The sequence below is a fragment of the Melospiza georgiana genome, chromosome 2 (genome assembly GCF_028018845.1).
Source record: "Melospiza georgiana isolate bMelGeo1 chromosome 2, bMelGeo1.pri, whole genome shotgun sequence".
NCBI classification, from domain to species: domain Eukaryota; kingdom Metazoa; phylum Chordata; class Aves; order Passeriformes; family Passerellidae; genus Melospiza; species Melospiza georgiana.
The window spans coordinates 238,708-253,237 of record NC_080431.1 but is presented as its reverse complement, the minus strand read 5'-3'; the positions used below and the strand labels follow the sequence as shown (position 1 = coordinate 253,237).

Sequence of the window (14,530 nt, the reverse complement as noted above, 5' to 3'; positions counted from 1 at the left end):
CCCTGAAGCTCCGCCCTGGCCCCGCCTCACGTAGCCCCGGCCCCGCCTTCACGTAGCTCTGGCCCCGCCCCCCGAGCCCCGCCTTCACGTAGCTCTGGCCCCGCCCTGGCTCCGCCTCACGGAACTCTGGCCCCGCCCCTGGCCCCGCCTCACGGAGCCCCGGGCCCGCCCCGAGTCCGCCCCGCCCTACCCGGCTTGGGGGCGGGGTCATCGCTCGCGGCCCCGCCCGTGTCCCCCACACCGGTCCCGCCCCTGCCCCTCACACCGGTCCCGCCCGTGTACCCTACACCGGCCGCGCCCGTGTCCCTCATACCTGCCCGGCCCGTGTCCCTCAGACCGGCCCGGCCCGTGTCCCCCACACCGGCCCCGCCCGTGTCCCCCATACCGGTCCCTCCCGTGTCCCTCAGACCGGCCCCGCCCGTGTCCCCCACGCCGGCCCCGCCCGTGTCCCTCAGACCGGCCCCGCCCGTGTCCCCCACACCGGCCCGGCCCGTGTCCCTCAGACCGGCCCGGCCCGTGTCCCCCACACCGGCCCCGCCCGTGTCCCCCACACCGGTCCCTCCCGTGTCCCTCAGACCGGCCCCGCCCGTGTCCCCCACACCGGCCCCGCCCGTCGCACCGGGCCGAACCGGGGCTGCTCCCGGCGCTGCGCGGAGCCCCGAGCGCTGAGGCGGGGCCGGGGATAGGGCCGGGGTTCTGGCTCGGCTCCTGTCGGTGTCGGCTGCCGGGGGGTCCCGAGCGGGGCCGCCTCTCCCGCGGCGGGCGCGGTGTGGGGCGGGGATCGGGGCCGGGACGGCCGTGGGCGGCGGGAGCTCCAGAACGGAGAGGCTCCACACGGACGGAACCGGGAACTGGCCGGGGCAGGGGGAGTCCCATGCCGGCACCAGGACACTCAGACCCCGCCGCTCCCCCGGTGCCGCGGAATCATTTCCCAGTGTAGGCCGAGGAGTCTTTATGAGAAAACTCAAGGATACAGGATCTGAGGGGAGGGGAGAGATTCTGGTATAAATTCAAAACACATTGTAAAAAATAAATCTATGGAACAGCCCGTGTCCTCTCCCAGCCTGGTTTCTGTGTGCTCGTCTGTGATTCCAGCTGCTCCGATGGGATTTTCAGCCTGCGGGGCTGTAGTGCCTTGCCCGGTGCTAAGCACGACAGGAAGCAATGGGAAAACCCTCGGGGTCAGGCCGTGGAGCCTCTCAGTCACCGTGTCCCAAAAGGCTGGCAGTGCCCAGCGCCTCTGGCTGCAATTTGAGGGGTCCCAGCACAGGCCCCCGGCACAGGGCCCCTTGCTTCCCCAAGTTCCTTTAGCCAGGATGATTTTTGGGCTAGGAGCACCCAAAGCCAGCAGAACTGGCCTTAACCACTTTTTGTGGGACCTCTGCTCTCTCTTCCTCACCAAATTCCCTCTGTCAAAAGCCATCCCCTCAGTCTCTGCAAGGAATTGGGCTTGGATTTCCCAATCCAGCAGGGCAGAAATGCTGCTGTCCTTATTGTATATCCTAATTGCAGTAATCGCTTAAGAAATAATTGAAAGGAATTAAAGGAATGAAGAGAAAACAAGTAAGAGCTGCCAGCTCCAACTAATGGATGCTCAAACCCCTTATCAATAATTTGCTTTAATTAACCAACTCAAAGTCATTGACACCACATTGATACAGTATGACTGTTTTTACTGGAGTTACAGATAAATATTCCAGAATGTAAAAACCTTTATAAACCCAGAAACTCTTTTAAGAGATAGACAGTGTACAGCTGCAGAGAGTCTCGGGATTCAGGAGAAAAATCCCCAAGTTCTCTGTCTTTAGCATCTTCCACTCTGTGGTCACTGACAGCAAACGTGGCTTCAGCCTCAGGAAGGCACGGGGAGCCAGGGGTTTCACAGATCCTGGTGTCACCTCAGCCTTTCAGCAGGCACAGTCTGCAGGGAGAGGGAACAAACGGGTCAGAATGGACAGCCTAATTCCAGAAAATCATCCCAATCCATACAGCACTGGGCAGAGCTGTAAGAACTTGCCAAAGGTTCATTTCCCTGAGGACCGAGGGCTCCAAGCTAAAGGCACAGGCTGGACCTGCCATGGACAGACTACGGGAAGCCCAGAAGGAAAAGCTACTGGGCCAATTCCATCAAACATTCCAAAATCAGGCTCCTCACCTGGTGGTGGAAGCACATCTTCTCTCCTGTGGCTTTTTGGGATCTGCAGTGAACTGCAGGGGGAAAAAACCAAAACCCAAGTATCTCCCACGACTGGAACAGAACAGTGGGGAAAAGGATGGAGGGGCAGCTCCTGGGGTGAATAACTGGGATCCAACCCCTCCAAACCAATGGAAGCAGAGGCTGAGGGACAGAGCCCTTGGGCCCAGTTTGGGATTCACAGGAAAACTGCTGGGTTTGACTTTGGCAGCAAAGCCGAGCTGGTTATCACCTCACCACCAGGTACAGCAGCAGCACCCACAGGGACCTGGCCAGGTGTGTGTGCCTGGCACAGGGCTCCCCAGTGCCTGGGAATCTCTGTGCCACAGGGCACTGGCCATTACAACAGCTCCTACCTGTCCTTTCACAAGGCAAGATGGTTTTTCCATACAGCAAATGTTTTTTGAATTAAGAAGACAACACTACACTCAACTGGAGAAGAAAAAAAGTGAGATCTGTTAAATTTTCCTAAGGCAGACAAAAAAATCCCCAAATTAAAAAAAAAAAAAAAACAAAACACAAAAAAACCCCACCAACAACAACAACAATGAAAAATCCCAACATATTAAACATATTTCAAGAGAGTTTAAATCAGAATGAGGCAACTTGGAAAGCCTGAAAAGCTGCAATGCTGCAAAAATTTAATGCTGCAAAAAAAGCCTTTTCTTACATCACATTTTAGCCCCAAACTTGCAAAAAACCCTGCCAAACTCACAATTCACCACATATAGTTATTGAGCCATTCCTGTCTTTGAGCATGAGTCAAGCTAAAGCTATGGAGATAAGAAAAACTCAGTGCTGTTCCTTTGGAAATCACAGAACCACAGGGAGGTTTTTCATTAGCTTAGGAAAATGCCCACCCAGTTCGGTAGATACTGAATAGCAGGGAAGTCAGGAGATCAATGTTTTGCTTCCAGAGACAAAAACTTAAATAAGTATTTACATGAAACCAGCAGTCTACAGATTGTCTGATCAGAAGTGTTTATTAAGAAAAAAATCCCTGGGGTTTGCTCTTGAGGGACACAAGAGGAGCTCCTGGGCTGGGACACAGCCTCGGTCGGCCCTGCTCCCCCCTGCACAGGGCACCCATGCTCCCAGCTCTTCCACAGCCTATGCTGGGATCCCAGGGGATGGCAGGGATCCCCTGTGCCCTGCTCCTGCAGCTCCTGTCAGACCTGCCTGTGCAGGGCAGCCACACGCGACTCCACCGTGCCCAGCCTTGTCTCCAGAGCCTTGAGCAGCATGTCCACCTGCAAAAGGACAGCTGTGGGTCACACACACACACACAGAGCCCGTGTGGGTGTCAGAAAGGGCTCCAGCCTCATCTCACATCACCAATTCTCTTCATTTGACTCTTTCCCTGCTCATTTCCTCCTGTGAAAGCTCACCCAGCCCTAACACTCACTGCCCACTTTTTCCAGCCCTGGTGTTAGAGCCACACACTCAGCTTCTGCTGGATGCCCTTCAGTTTCCAACTTCCTTACACTATTTGCTCCCAGCTCTTCCTACCTGCAGTCACCAGATTTTAGAAGAGCAAAACATCAACCTGATTTATGATGTTATGTTTCAATGCAAAGCTACAGCAAAAGCATTCAGTCCATTTGCAAAAAAGACAAAAGAAACACGACTAAAAGTTAAGTGAAGATCTGGAGAAGTGAATCAGAACTAACTAGAAACAACATATCAAATTACTGAGACGTAAACAGGAACCTAATGCTGTGCTTGATAGACAGAAAATGCTAATTACCATGAAAATTGAAGGAAAGTTACTGAAAATCTTGCATAACACAAGGTACCAATAACATGAAGCAGACCAGTACAAGCTACAATGCACTCAATTACTCTGGGTGAAATAAGCTGTTCTGCAGAAACTACTGAAGCACATTAAGGTTTCACAGAGGGGAATTAAACAGATTATTAATTATAAGGTTAAATCTCACCCTTTCCAGCACCTCTTCCAAGACAGCTTGACGTTCCAGAATGAGTGGTTGCTCATGGATGACAGCTTGCTTTCCTGGGGTCCCTAGGATATAGCTGAGATGGCACAGGTCAGATCATGCACAGATTCCCACCCTGAAGCCAAAATCCAAACCCAGCACTCCTCCAGAGCCCTGAGAGACAGCCATGGATTCTGGGGCTGCAGTGAAAACTGCACAGGCACTGAGAGCAGTGCAGGGCTGGCTGTGAGGGAGAAGCAGCATTACTCTCCAGGGAAAGTGCCATTCTGCAGCCAGGTCAGTGCTTTAGGGAATTTTACTGCCAAAAAATAAGGTATCATAGCTGTGGAATTAAGAAAAAAACCCAGAAGCACCATCCAGAGCATGAGGGTGAACATCCACAGCAAAATGAATGAGAACTTCAGAAAAAAACAGAGACATTGAAACTAGTTCAGGTGAACACTGTCCATCAGAACAATGCTTGCATAAAGGAACTCTGGCACAAAGCCTTGATTCACTCTATGGTTCTTGAACAATACCTTAAGACCACTTTTAAGTGCTATAAACCGACCAAGCCCAAGCACACTTTCATTTTCCAGACAGATTTTAAACGTCTGAGTGAGAGCCTCAGGCTCATCCTCAGCTGTCAGATTTGCCTTTGCCCACCCTAGAGACAGAGCAGATGTGGCCAGCACAGGGCAGACCTGCCCCGAGTCCTGCCTGGGCCCCTCTGGCCACGCTGCCTGCTGGCAATGCTGACCCCAAAGGGGCTCCAGACAGGCCTGTCTGCTGCTTGGCTTGTGTACTCCTCAGAGAAAAGGAGAAGGAACCCTCCCGTGCCCTGGTATTTGCTTGGCAGGAATGCAATTTCTCATACCAGAGAAAGGCAGACCTGGCTGGTTTGGTGTGTTTTTTTCCCTAGGATTTGCCTTACACGGTGATGTTCCTCAGAACTGAGCACTGTGATGCCAACAGCAGCAATACAGAAAACCCCTCTGGGGCAGAGCAGCAGAAAAAGCCTCCTCTGCACTTCCCAGAGATAAAACAGGAGAGCCCTCAGTGCAACTCCTGTGAGTGCAGTGGGGCTGGCACACAAACATTCTGTGCTTACCTTTCAATGGAGTCAATAGTGAAACAGAACAAATCTCTCTTGAAGTCCAGGCTCCTTGAGGTGCACCTGTAGATGCTGCCGAGGGTCTTTGAGCAGCCAGAGCAGAATAAGGTTTCTACTAAGCTGTGAGAAATAACATTGATTCAGAAAAAAATAAAAGGAAGCACCTCACCCTATCCGTTTCCTTAAAAAAAAACCAAAACAAAACAAAAACCCCCAAACAATCATGCATTATAATTTTTTAAGCATTCATACTTGCTTTACACGGTGTAAATTATGAGCACTCATCTTTCAGCCTGAATTTGCAGCAGCTCCTCAGGCTGACTGACCTCAGCAAGCCCAGATCAGAACCGCTAAAGATCAGAATCACTAAAGATCACAATCACTACAGATCAGAATCACTAAATTGTGGAAGGGACCTCAAAGCCCATCCCATCGCACCCCTGCCATGGCAGGGACACTGCCACTGTCCCAGCTGCTCCCAGCCCCAGTGCCCAGCCTGGCCTTGGGCACTGCCAGGGATCCAGGGCAGCCACAGCTGTGCCAGGGCCTGCCCACCCTCACAGGGAAAACTTCTTCTGACACTGAATCTAAACCTGCCTTCCTTCATGCTGAGGCCATTCCCCTCGTCCAGCCCTGCCTGTCCCTGTGAGGAATCCCTGTCCCTCAGGCCACACAGCACACCCCACACAAATGAGAGTTCCAGGCCCACAGCGGCACTGCGGGCCCTGCACCGGGGCTGTCCCGGGATCCCCCGACCTCCCCGGGCCTGTCCCCAGCACCTTCCCCGGGATCCCCCGACCTCCCCGGGGCTGTGCCCAGCCACGGCCGGCCCTCACCATCCGCACTCGCCGGGCAGGTTGGAAATCTTCCGCTCCGGGTCCACGGCGACGCTGGCGGCCACACCTGCAGCGGCAGGGAAGGAGGGCAGGAGGGAGGGAAGGAGGGATGGAGGGATGGCGGCCGTGAGGGGAGGCGCGGGGCGCGGGGCCGGCACTCACTGCGCAGCAGGATGCAGCCGCTCGCCTCGTCGTTGGACACCCAGCTGGACGTGTCGCCCACGGGCCGCCGGCAGCCGGCGCACAGGAACACCATGGGCATGGGCACCTCGTCCCGCTCCCGCTCCGCCTGGCTGGCGCCCGACTCCAGCAGCGACAGCGACTGCTCCAGCGCCGGGCACAGCGACAGCGGGTCCGGCCCGTCCGCCGAGGCACCGGTCCCCAGCATCGCCTTCGAATCGCCCGCCGAGGAAGCGGCAGTGACACCGGACATGGCCCCGGAACCGCTCCCGGGGAACCGCCTCAGCATCGAGGCTGCCCCGGAACTGCTCCCAGAGCCGCCTCAGCACCGCCCGGGGGCGTTTGGACCTCGTAAGGGTCCAAACAAAGGGAACCAAAGCAAAGGATGTGGGTATTCCAGTACATGAAGCGTTTTATCAAGTCACTCCTAATTCAGAGAACTTCCCGAGCTGGAAGGGCCCCACAAGGATCATACAGTCCTGCCCCTGGCCCTGCACAGACCCCCCACAATCCCACCCTGAGTATCCCTGGAGCGCTCTCCAAACACTCCTGGATCTCTGTAGGGCTGTGCCCATTCCCTGGGGAGCGTGGGCAGTGCCAGCACCTCTGGGGATGAACCTTTCCCTGAAATCCAGCCTAAACCCCTCCAGACCCAGCTCCAGCCCTTCCCTGGGTGCTGTCCCTGGCCACGGGGAGCAGAGCCCGGAGCTGCCCTCAGCAGGAGCCGCAGCCCGGTGAGCCCTGACCTCGGCCCCCTCCAGGCTGAACAAGCCCTCAGCCACTGGTGGGGTGGCCCCTGCAGAGCCAGCCCTTCCCACCAGACACATTCGGGAATGTTTTCCAGCCCGGCCGTGCTCCGGAGCTCCCAGAACAGAGCACTGCTCTGAGGGAAGGGCCTGTGATCCAGCTGGCACCTGTCCACCCCGTCCCTCGGTTACAGGCACCCGCCTCAGTTTGAAACATCCCGAGGAATAACAACACGAGTTACTGTCTCACTGATGTTTCCAGTCCCCAGGCAGTCCTTGAGCCGCGGGACCCGGGCGATTGGCACAGGCGCCGGTTGTGCAATTCCCTTTCTGAGGGCAATGCAGCGCCATGAGGCAAAGCTCTGGGTCGGAGCTCTGGGCTGGCTGAAAAGGCGCCGCTGACATGGCCAACAGCACAAACTCCTCCGAGTACTTCTGGTCCTACGAGTATTACTGGGATTACATAGATCCAATTCCAGTAGATGGAAGCAAGCTGAAGGTTAACAAATGTAAGTATTGTGGAGTGGTAGGTGCTAATCTAGCACAGGGGAAGTGTTGCACTGCTTGTCTCACTGACCTGGTTTTGTTTCCTTGCAGTAGTGTCCGTGCCAGTGCCTGGTTTGTGTGAATGGGTGTTTGCCTTCAGGCTGGATAGTTACTAACAAACACTCTGGGCTTTATTTTACAGTATCTGAAGCTCTAAGACTGCTGACACTAATTCTTGTTTACAAGGACAGATTATTTTTTAGCCATTTGCTAAGGGGAAATGTGATTACTTGTGAATCTGTAGTGTGGGGTGCTAGTTACCTGTGTGCTACTGCCACCAAAGTTCACTGAAGGAGCAGAGGTTTTCAGAAAAACACTGCGTTTTCATCTTGGGACAAGGCTGACAATGCAACTGGTACGCATTCAGACTTTTACTAAAGGAAATGTATGTTTCCACCAGCCAAGAACAGTAAGCTGCAAACATATTCTTTCACCTTCCCTCCCATCCCTGAGGATGGCTGAAACTGTTCAGATGTGGATTTAGCAACTAAAATTGTTTTTTCCCAAGGTTATTACAGTGCAATTATTATATATCCCAGGAAAATGTAATGGCCTTTCAGAATACTTTCATGTCTCTCTCACTAAGAGTGCAAGAAACTGGCTTTCTGGTGGTGAAGGTTGAATTCTCTGCTAGGAGCTGCTTGTCCTTTGCTTGCTTGGACAGCAGTAGGGAAAAGGAGCAGAAACCTACCCTAGAAAAGCTTTTCTGTGCATTCAGGTCAGCCGAGGGTTCATTGCCTCCAAACTTAGAGCACCACACCTTAAAGAAAGTGGTGTGAATATCCCCATCCCTCCATACAGAAAATCTTGCTCTCTAATGCTGCAGAGCAACATTTGGTGCTGCTGGGACCAGGAGCAGCTCATCTAAAATTCTCTTAATTTTAAAGTTAGGGCAGATGATTACCCCCAGATTCCACTAGGGAAACCCCAAACTGCTGAGCTGAGCTAGATCTAAGTCCCTGGCATGTGGCTGGTGTAGCAAAACCCAAAAATCAGGAATAAACCTTTCCCGTTTTCTCCTTAGTAACATTTTCCTCCCACTTGGATCACCTGGTGCACAGCAGAGGTGGCATTTGTTGTACAGCACTTCCCTCCCAGGCAATTCACAGGGCATTTTTCCTCAGCTGCCTCTGTCCTTGAAATCTGTAGAAACTGTGCTGTTGAGACAAGATGCTCGCCCTCAGTTAAATTTAATTTAAATTGGTTGACAGTTTTGTGGAGGAACAGAGAGTGCATCCTCTTGGAACTATTGGAAGGAATTATCCTTCCTCCTCCAAATCCCAGTGGGTGAACAGTGGCTCACAAGTTCTAATGAAAACACCAAGGGAAACAATTCCACAAATCCCTGCTTGGGATTTTTCACTGTTTGGAGTAAAAGTACCAGTCAAGCAATGAATATTCATTGCCTGTCCTTGCACAATATTTACATTCCTATACTGAGAGAAGCTGCTGCTGGGATATTGGCTTTGTGTGCTCTCAGTTTTGCCTCCCAGGGTTTTTTTAATTCTTTTAATGTGAAACAGAGACCTGAATCTCTGCACTTCCTTCCTTCTGTTACGTGGCTGGTCCCTAAAACTTGTTGAGACTGAATTTGTCTCATAAAAATGAATCTAAACCCAGATAAAAATTCATGGTCTTGCTTTCTGTTTGTAGTGTTGTGCATCTCTCTCAATTTTGTACGAAAATAACAAAAAAATCTTACTTGGCCCGTGATCTAATAGGCTATTTAAAAGCATGCACACAGACATGCACAAAAGGTGATGGTAAAATTTGGCAACAGGAAAGCTTTTTATAGATTGGTAAAATCTGAAAATACATTATTCCAGTTAAAAACCAAACCAATCAAACAAAAAAACCCACACCAAACAATCCAAGAAGACCAAACAAAAGCAAGCAAACAAACAAACAAACAAAACCCAACTAACTGCAGAATTTAAACCCAGGAAATTTTGGTTCAAGCTCCATCTGAGCCCTGGAGCCAATTTATTTAGCTTCGGTGAATCCCATGAAATCTGTTAAAACTGTTTTTAAAAGATGAAGCCAGAATAGCTCTGACAGGGAATTCTATAAATCCAAACTCTTAATTTCTGTCCCAGTGGTGTGGAACACTTCAAAGCTTTGGGCTTCTCAAAATGTCCCTGGGCAAGGGAAGAATAAAATAGGCTGCCCCTCCCCACTGATATCTCTCAGCAGCCCAGCCCAAACTCAGGTTTCTGATCAGGGCAGAGCTGGGCCAGCTCTGGTTTTGGGTTTAAAAGGAGCTGGGCTAATTCCCTTAATCTCTTTGTGCCTTTGATGCCAACACATCCTGAGCTTTTTCACAAAGAAACGCTCAAACATACAGGACCTGTTTCAGAGAACACACTGTTTTCTGTGCTTTCAGGGGGAAGATTTATTTTATCTCAGTCAATATTTGTCCCTGGAGCCAGTGACCCTTCTTCTTCCACCTCGTCTGCTGTGAATCCAGGGCAGGGCACCCAGACTTCCCAAGGCCACCAGCACAGTGGCCCCAGGAGGGAGCGTTTGTGGGACAGTGGCCAAAGGTGCCGTGGGGATGGGAGCAGATCCTCAGTGAGCCCAGGGCTCAGGCAATCAAACTGGCACAGCACTGCAGCCTGCAGGAGGGAGCAGCTCCCTCTGCTCCCCCAGCCACCTCACCCTCCCACTGTGGGCACACCTGGGCACTGGCAATCTGTTCCTCAGATGCACCGTGTGCTCCTGGCAGAGCAGGCGGCACCTTGCCCTCCTCCACGGAGGCTGCAGGGCAAGGGGCACCTTCCCTTCCCTTCCCTTCCCTTCCCTTCCACTGCCCTGATGTGCTGGGAGGGGCACAGGCCCTGTGCAACAAACCCCCCTTGCTATTTCTCCTGGTATAAAATGCTTCCAGGGCTGGGATTCCATCCCTGAGGGCCTCTCCTTAAAGACCCTGCAGGATTAGGCAGTGACCACTCAGGCTTGCTGCCCTGTGCCTGTGTAACAGGAGCCACGTTCAGTTATCTGCACAGGTCTGGGCACCAGGACACTCCAGAGGCTTTTCCCTCCCTCATGCCCACTGTCAGGAGGCTCCCAAGACCTTGAACAAACTGGCACTCAGACCCTCTCTCTGAAAGGAGAAATGAGACAGATGACATACCTGCAGCAGGGAGGGCAAATCACCTTGCTGTGTTTAATTTCTGCCGTGCAAAATGACAGAACCCTCTGCTGTGCCCACAGACTCCATCGTCATCGCCTTCTGGGTCGGCCTCGCCGCCTTTGTGATGTTCCTTTTCCTTGTTCTGCTCTGCATGTCCTGCTCTGGATCAACACCAGCCAAGTGAGTACAACCAGAGATAAAGCAAGAATAACCAGAGATAAAGCAAGTAGATACCAGTGTGAAAAAATAACCCGTGGGAAACACTCAGTGCCTCGAGTGATGCAGCCGTGACACAGAACATTTGTAACTGCACAGAGGTGAAGCTTTTCCTGTCAGTGTCTGGCTGGAGCATCTCTTGACCCACTGCTCCTCCTTTTCTGATCAGGAAAACTCAGCTCAGCAGGCTGGGCAGAGATTCAGGATTAGGTCACAAGCAAGCAGAGGGAAGCAGCAGTCAGAGGGAGCACTAACATTCCCATTTATTGGCACCCAAGGGCCTCTGGCATGCTCACAAAAGGTAACAAAAACAATAAAAAAAAGGCAGTTTACCCAAATAAACCACAAAGCAGGAGGTAGATTAACAACACAACAGACATGGAAATGGACATTAAATGGCAGGGTAACACAGGCATGTTACCAGCAATTTACTGTTCCTAAAAAACTGGCAGGAGAACTCTGTGTGCATGAAAATCTCAGAGCGTTTGCAAGACTTAAACAAAGTATTGATTTTTAAAGTTTTTTTCGCTTTTTCATCATGTTACTGAGCAAAATACTTGGCTCAAAAATACACACATTTATCCCTCATGCATTCAATTTTGGAAATCAAAGGAGCCATTGTGAACAAGGCAAGTCTAGAAATGTTTTCTGGAGTGCCCAGAAATCATTAATGAAAACCAGCATTCAATGAGATTTGTTTAGGCTTTGAAACCATCCCATGTTACCATTTTTCTAGGCTTGAAACACTGTGAGAAAACAGTTTTAGGACTGAAGAAACTATTAAACCCAGTCACACACAAAACTTGCCCTTTTGGGTCGAGTTCTGTTTGTTTTCTCAGCCCCACTTCAATTCCACTCCCTGCAATTCCAGCACCAAAACCCAGCGTGCTGCTGGAAAGATGCCACCAGTGTGAACCTGTCACCCCTGCTCTGTCACCCCCTCTGCTGTGTCACCCAGCCCTGCCCTTGGCATGACAATCACCAGTGTCTGTCAGGAGCCTCCTGGCCCTTTCCTGGTGATAATCCTGATATATTCACGCAGCAAACGCCCGCTCATGTCACTGCTCAAGGCTGGAGAGCTTTCACCTTCATCCCTTCTGTGCTCATCCATCTCTGCCAGCCCAGGGACACCAGGGCCCCTGTGCTCTCCCTGATCACCCACATCCTCCCTCACCACCCTGCCAGGGAACATTCCTCATTCCCAATATCCCATCCATCCCTCCCCTCTGGCAGTGGGAGCCATTCCCTGTGTCCTGTCCCTCCATCCTTGTCCCCAGTCCCTCTGCAGCTCTCCTGGAGCCCCTTCAGGCCCTGCCAGGGCTCTGAGCTCTCCCTGGAGCTTCTCCTCTCCAGGTGAGCACCCCCAGCTCTGCCAGCCTGGCTCCAGCCCTGCAGCAGCTCTGGGGCCTCCTCTGTGTTTGTTCCAGCAGATCCACAGATTTCTTGTGCTGGACCCCAGGGCTGGGGCAGCTCTGCAGGTGGGGTCTCACCTCAGTGGGGGAGAGGGGCAGAATCCCCCCACCTCCTTTGATGCAGAGTTGATGCCATTTTGGCCGTGCAGGACACCCCTCTCCTGCCCCAGGGGGTAACACCAAGGGTGAACTCCCTTGGCAAGGGTTCAGTGCTCTCCAGAGCTGAGTCCCTGGTTCTTACCTGCACATCTGCACAGAAACAATCACTGACAAGTGTCGCCTTAAGGCCTGTGCCACAGCTGAATCCTGAGACACAGAGAGCTCCTGGACTGGAATCCACGATCCAATTGCAGCACACACTTCCCCGCAGTCCCCAGTGACATGGTGCTAGTTTTCGTGGGTGGCTTTGGCAGAGTGGGGAGGGCTGATGCCTGTACAAGCCCTGCAGGGAGGGATCCACGTCCCAGTCCCTTTAGTTAGCACTGCACCATCCCACAGAAATAAGACAAAAGGGGCCACAGATCCCAAACCCATCTGCTGCCAAGGCAGCTGATGGTCACTCTGCTGGGACACAGAGCATTAAGGTTTGCCTCAGTGATGTGTGTTAACATCCAGAATGAAAGGCTTTTTCAGGTGTATCTTATCTCAGCTTTAGTTCCGTGATTCTGCCTGGGCCGAGGTCAGTTCCCCAGCTGATTTTAAGATATGGATAGCTAGCTGGTGCTATTTGGCTGCTGGATAGACAGGAAACAAAACATCCTGTTTTGGTAAGAATTTTTCTGTGGTCTTCCTTCTGTCAAACAAAGAGGAACGATGTCTTGAATACACCTGCAGCATAGCAAAGAGAATTCCAACCCTGCCTCCCTGTGCCGGGCCTGCTGTCGAGACTTTGGCGCTTGTTTCTGCTTTTTGAATTACTCACCTCGGTTCGGCTGAGCTCGGCTCGGTTCGGCTCAACTCGGAGCCGCTCTGTGTGTTCGGCTGAGCTCGGCTGGGTTCGGCCGAACTCGGAACCGTTCGCTCCGTCGGCTCGGCTTAGCTCGGCTCCCTGAGGGCGGGAAAGCGGCGCCCCCTCACGTTAAACACATAAACCTCGGGGCTCTCCTGCTGCCGCATCTTGCGTGCTGCCCGGCCATCGCCCTGTCAGGAAGATTAATCCACAAACACCGTAAGTTTATGTCCAAAAGGAGACATTGGAGTCCTGTAACTTTATTTGAATAAAGGGAGAGGCCATGGGCATTTCCCACGGGTGTCTCAAGTTAACTGGAGGACGCAGCCTCCTTTTTATCCTAATTTCTCGGACGCATTTCCCTCTGTCTTCCCCATCCGCTGAGGTACTTGAGAGGTACAAACTTCCCCAAGTCGCCTAATACAGATCGCCTTCTGATGTGCATCTCCCCCTTCCTTTTCTTTGTGTCTGTGTTCTTTTTCTTCAAGTCCAGGAACAGCACGGGCTTGGGTGGGCAGCAGTCTCTGTCAATTAGCGGAATTCCTCTGGATTTTACGGTTCTGTTCATTACTTCTTTCACCTCTCAGTGTCGGGGTTTGCCTACCTGCAGCCCTGCAGTTTGTTTGTAAAGACAACACCTCCTTCTCGTTCCTTCCAGCACGGCCACGAACGGCAGCCCGGGCTCGGGCAGGAGCTCATTAGGCAGTGGCTGCGCTCGCGCTAATTAACGGGCACGAGAGCACCCGGGGCTGATCCTGGTGCAAGGACCGAGCGCTCGCCAGCGAAATGTGTTGGAATCCCTGTGCGATCCCAGTGGTTTGAAGTTTAGGAATGCCGCGGGACGTGCTCAAGGTGTCAGTAATGTTTGTTTTTTTTTTTTTTTAAAGAAAGCCGCCAAGGGGCGGTGGAAGAAAACAATAAATAATACAGCCTATTTACTGTCAGTGTATTTGCGTTTTGTGGTGTTGGCCGGCTCCACGGGGGTAAATTAACCTCAGGGGGAGCTTTTGCTGCTGTTCTTGCTCGTGTGTTGGAATACAGCAGAGTCCTTGTCACTTTACACATCGGGAAACACAAGTTCAGCGGAACTTCAGTTCGGCTGAGCTCGGCTCGCTTCGGCCGAACTCGGAGCCGCTCTGCGTGTTCGGCTGAGCTCGGCTCGGTTCGGCCGAACTCGGAGCCGCTGTCTGTGTTCGGCTGAGCTCGGCTCCGCTCGGCTCCCTGAGGGCGGGCAAGCGGCGCCGCCTCACGTTAAACTCGCCCGGCT

The 14,530-nt window shown here is 52.6% G+C and overlaps 2 protein-coding genes across 2 annotated transcripts; one reads left to right on the top strand and one right to left on the bottom strand.

Annotated features, from left to right (window-relative positions):
- Positions 1-1,626: 1,626 nt before the first annotated feature.
- Positions 1,627-6,512, bottom strand: MIS18A (MIS18 kinetochore protein A). The gene is made up of 5 exons (XM_058045662.1): positions 6,244-6,512; positions 6,082-6,148; positions 5,243-5,365; positions 4,135-4,228; positions 1,627-3,444 (listed from the first exon to the last, which is right to left on the bottom strand). The coding sequence occupies exons 1-5, from the start codon at positions 6,467-6,469 to the stop codon at positions 3,364-3,366; spliced, it is 591 nt and encodes a 196-aa protein (XP_057901645.1). The 5' UTR covers positions 6,470-6,512; the 3' UTR covers positions 1,627-3,363.
- An 854-nt stretch (positions 6,513-7,366) lies between these two features.
- On the top strand, positions 7,367-14,193 carry MRAP (melanocortin 2 receptor accessory protein). Its single transcript, XM_058018976.1, has 3 exons — positions 7,367-7,516; positions 10,767-10,866; positions 13,922-14,193. The coding sequence occupies exons 1-3, from the start codon at positions 7,411-7,413 to the stop codon at positions 13,989-13,991; spliced, it is 276 nt and encodes a 91-aa protein (XP_057874959.1). The 5' UTR covers positions 7,367-7,410; the 3' UTR covers positions 13,992-14,193.
- Positions 14,194-14,530: the final 337 nt, after the last annotated feature.

Coding starts and splice junctions, on each gene's coding strand:
- MIS18A (XM_058045662.1), bottom strand. CDS start 6,469: ATGCTGGGGACCGGTGCCTCGGCGGACGGGCCGGACCCGCTGTCGCTG. Junction 4,229..5,242: donor ACTATTGACTCCATTGAAAG/GTAAGCACAGAA, acceptor GTGCCATCTCAG/CTATATCCTAGGGACCCCAG. Junction 3,445..4,134: donor TGGAAGAGGTGCTGGAAAGG/GTGAGATTTAAC, acceptor GTCCTTTTGCAG/GTGGACATGCTGCTCAAGGC.
- MRAP (XM_058018976.1), top strand. CDS start 7,411: ATGGCCAACAGCACAAACTCCTCCGAGTACTTCTGGTCCTACGAGTAT. Junction 7,517..10,766: donor CAAGCTGAAGGTTAACAAAT/GTAAGTATTGTG, acceptor CTGTGCCCACAG/ACTCCATCGTCATCGCCTTC. Junction 10,867..13,921: donor TCTGGATCAACACCAGCCAA/GTGAGTACAACC, acceptor CGTTCCTTCCAG/CACGGCCACGAACGGCAGCC.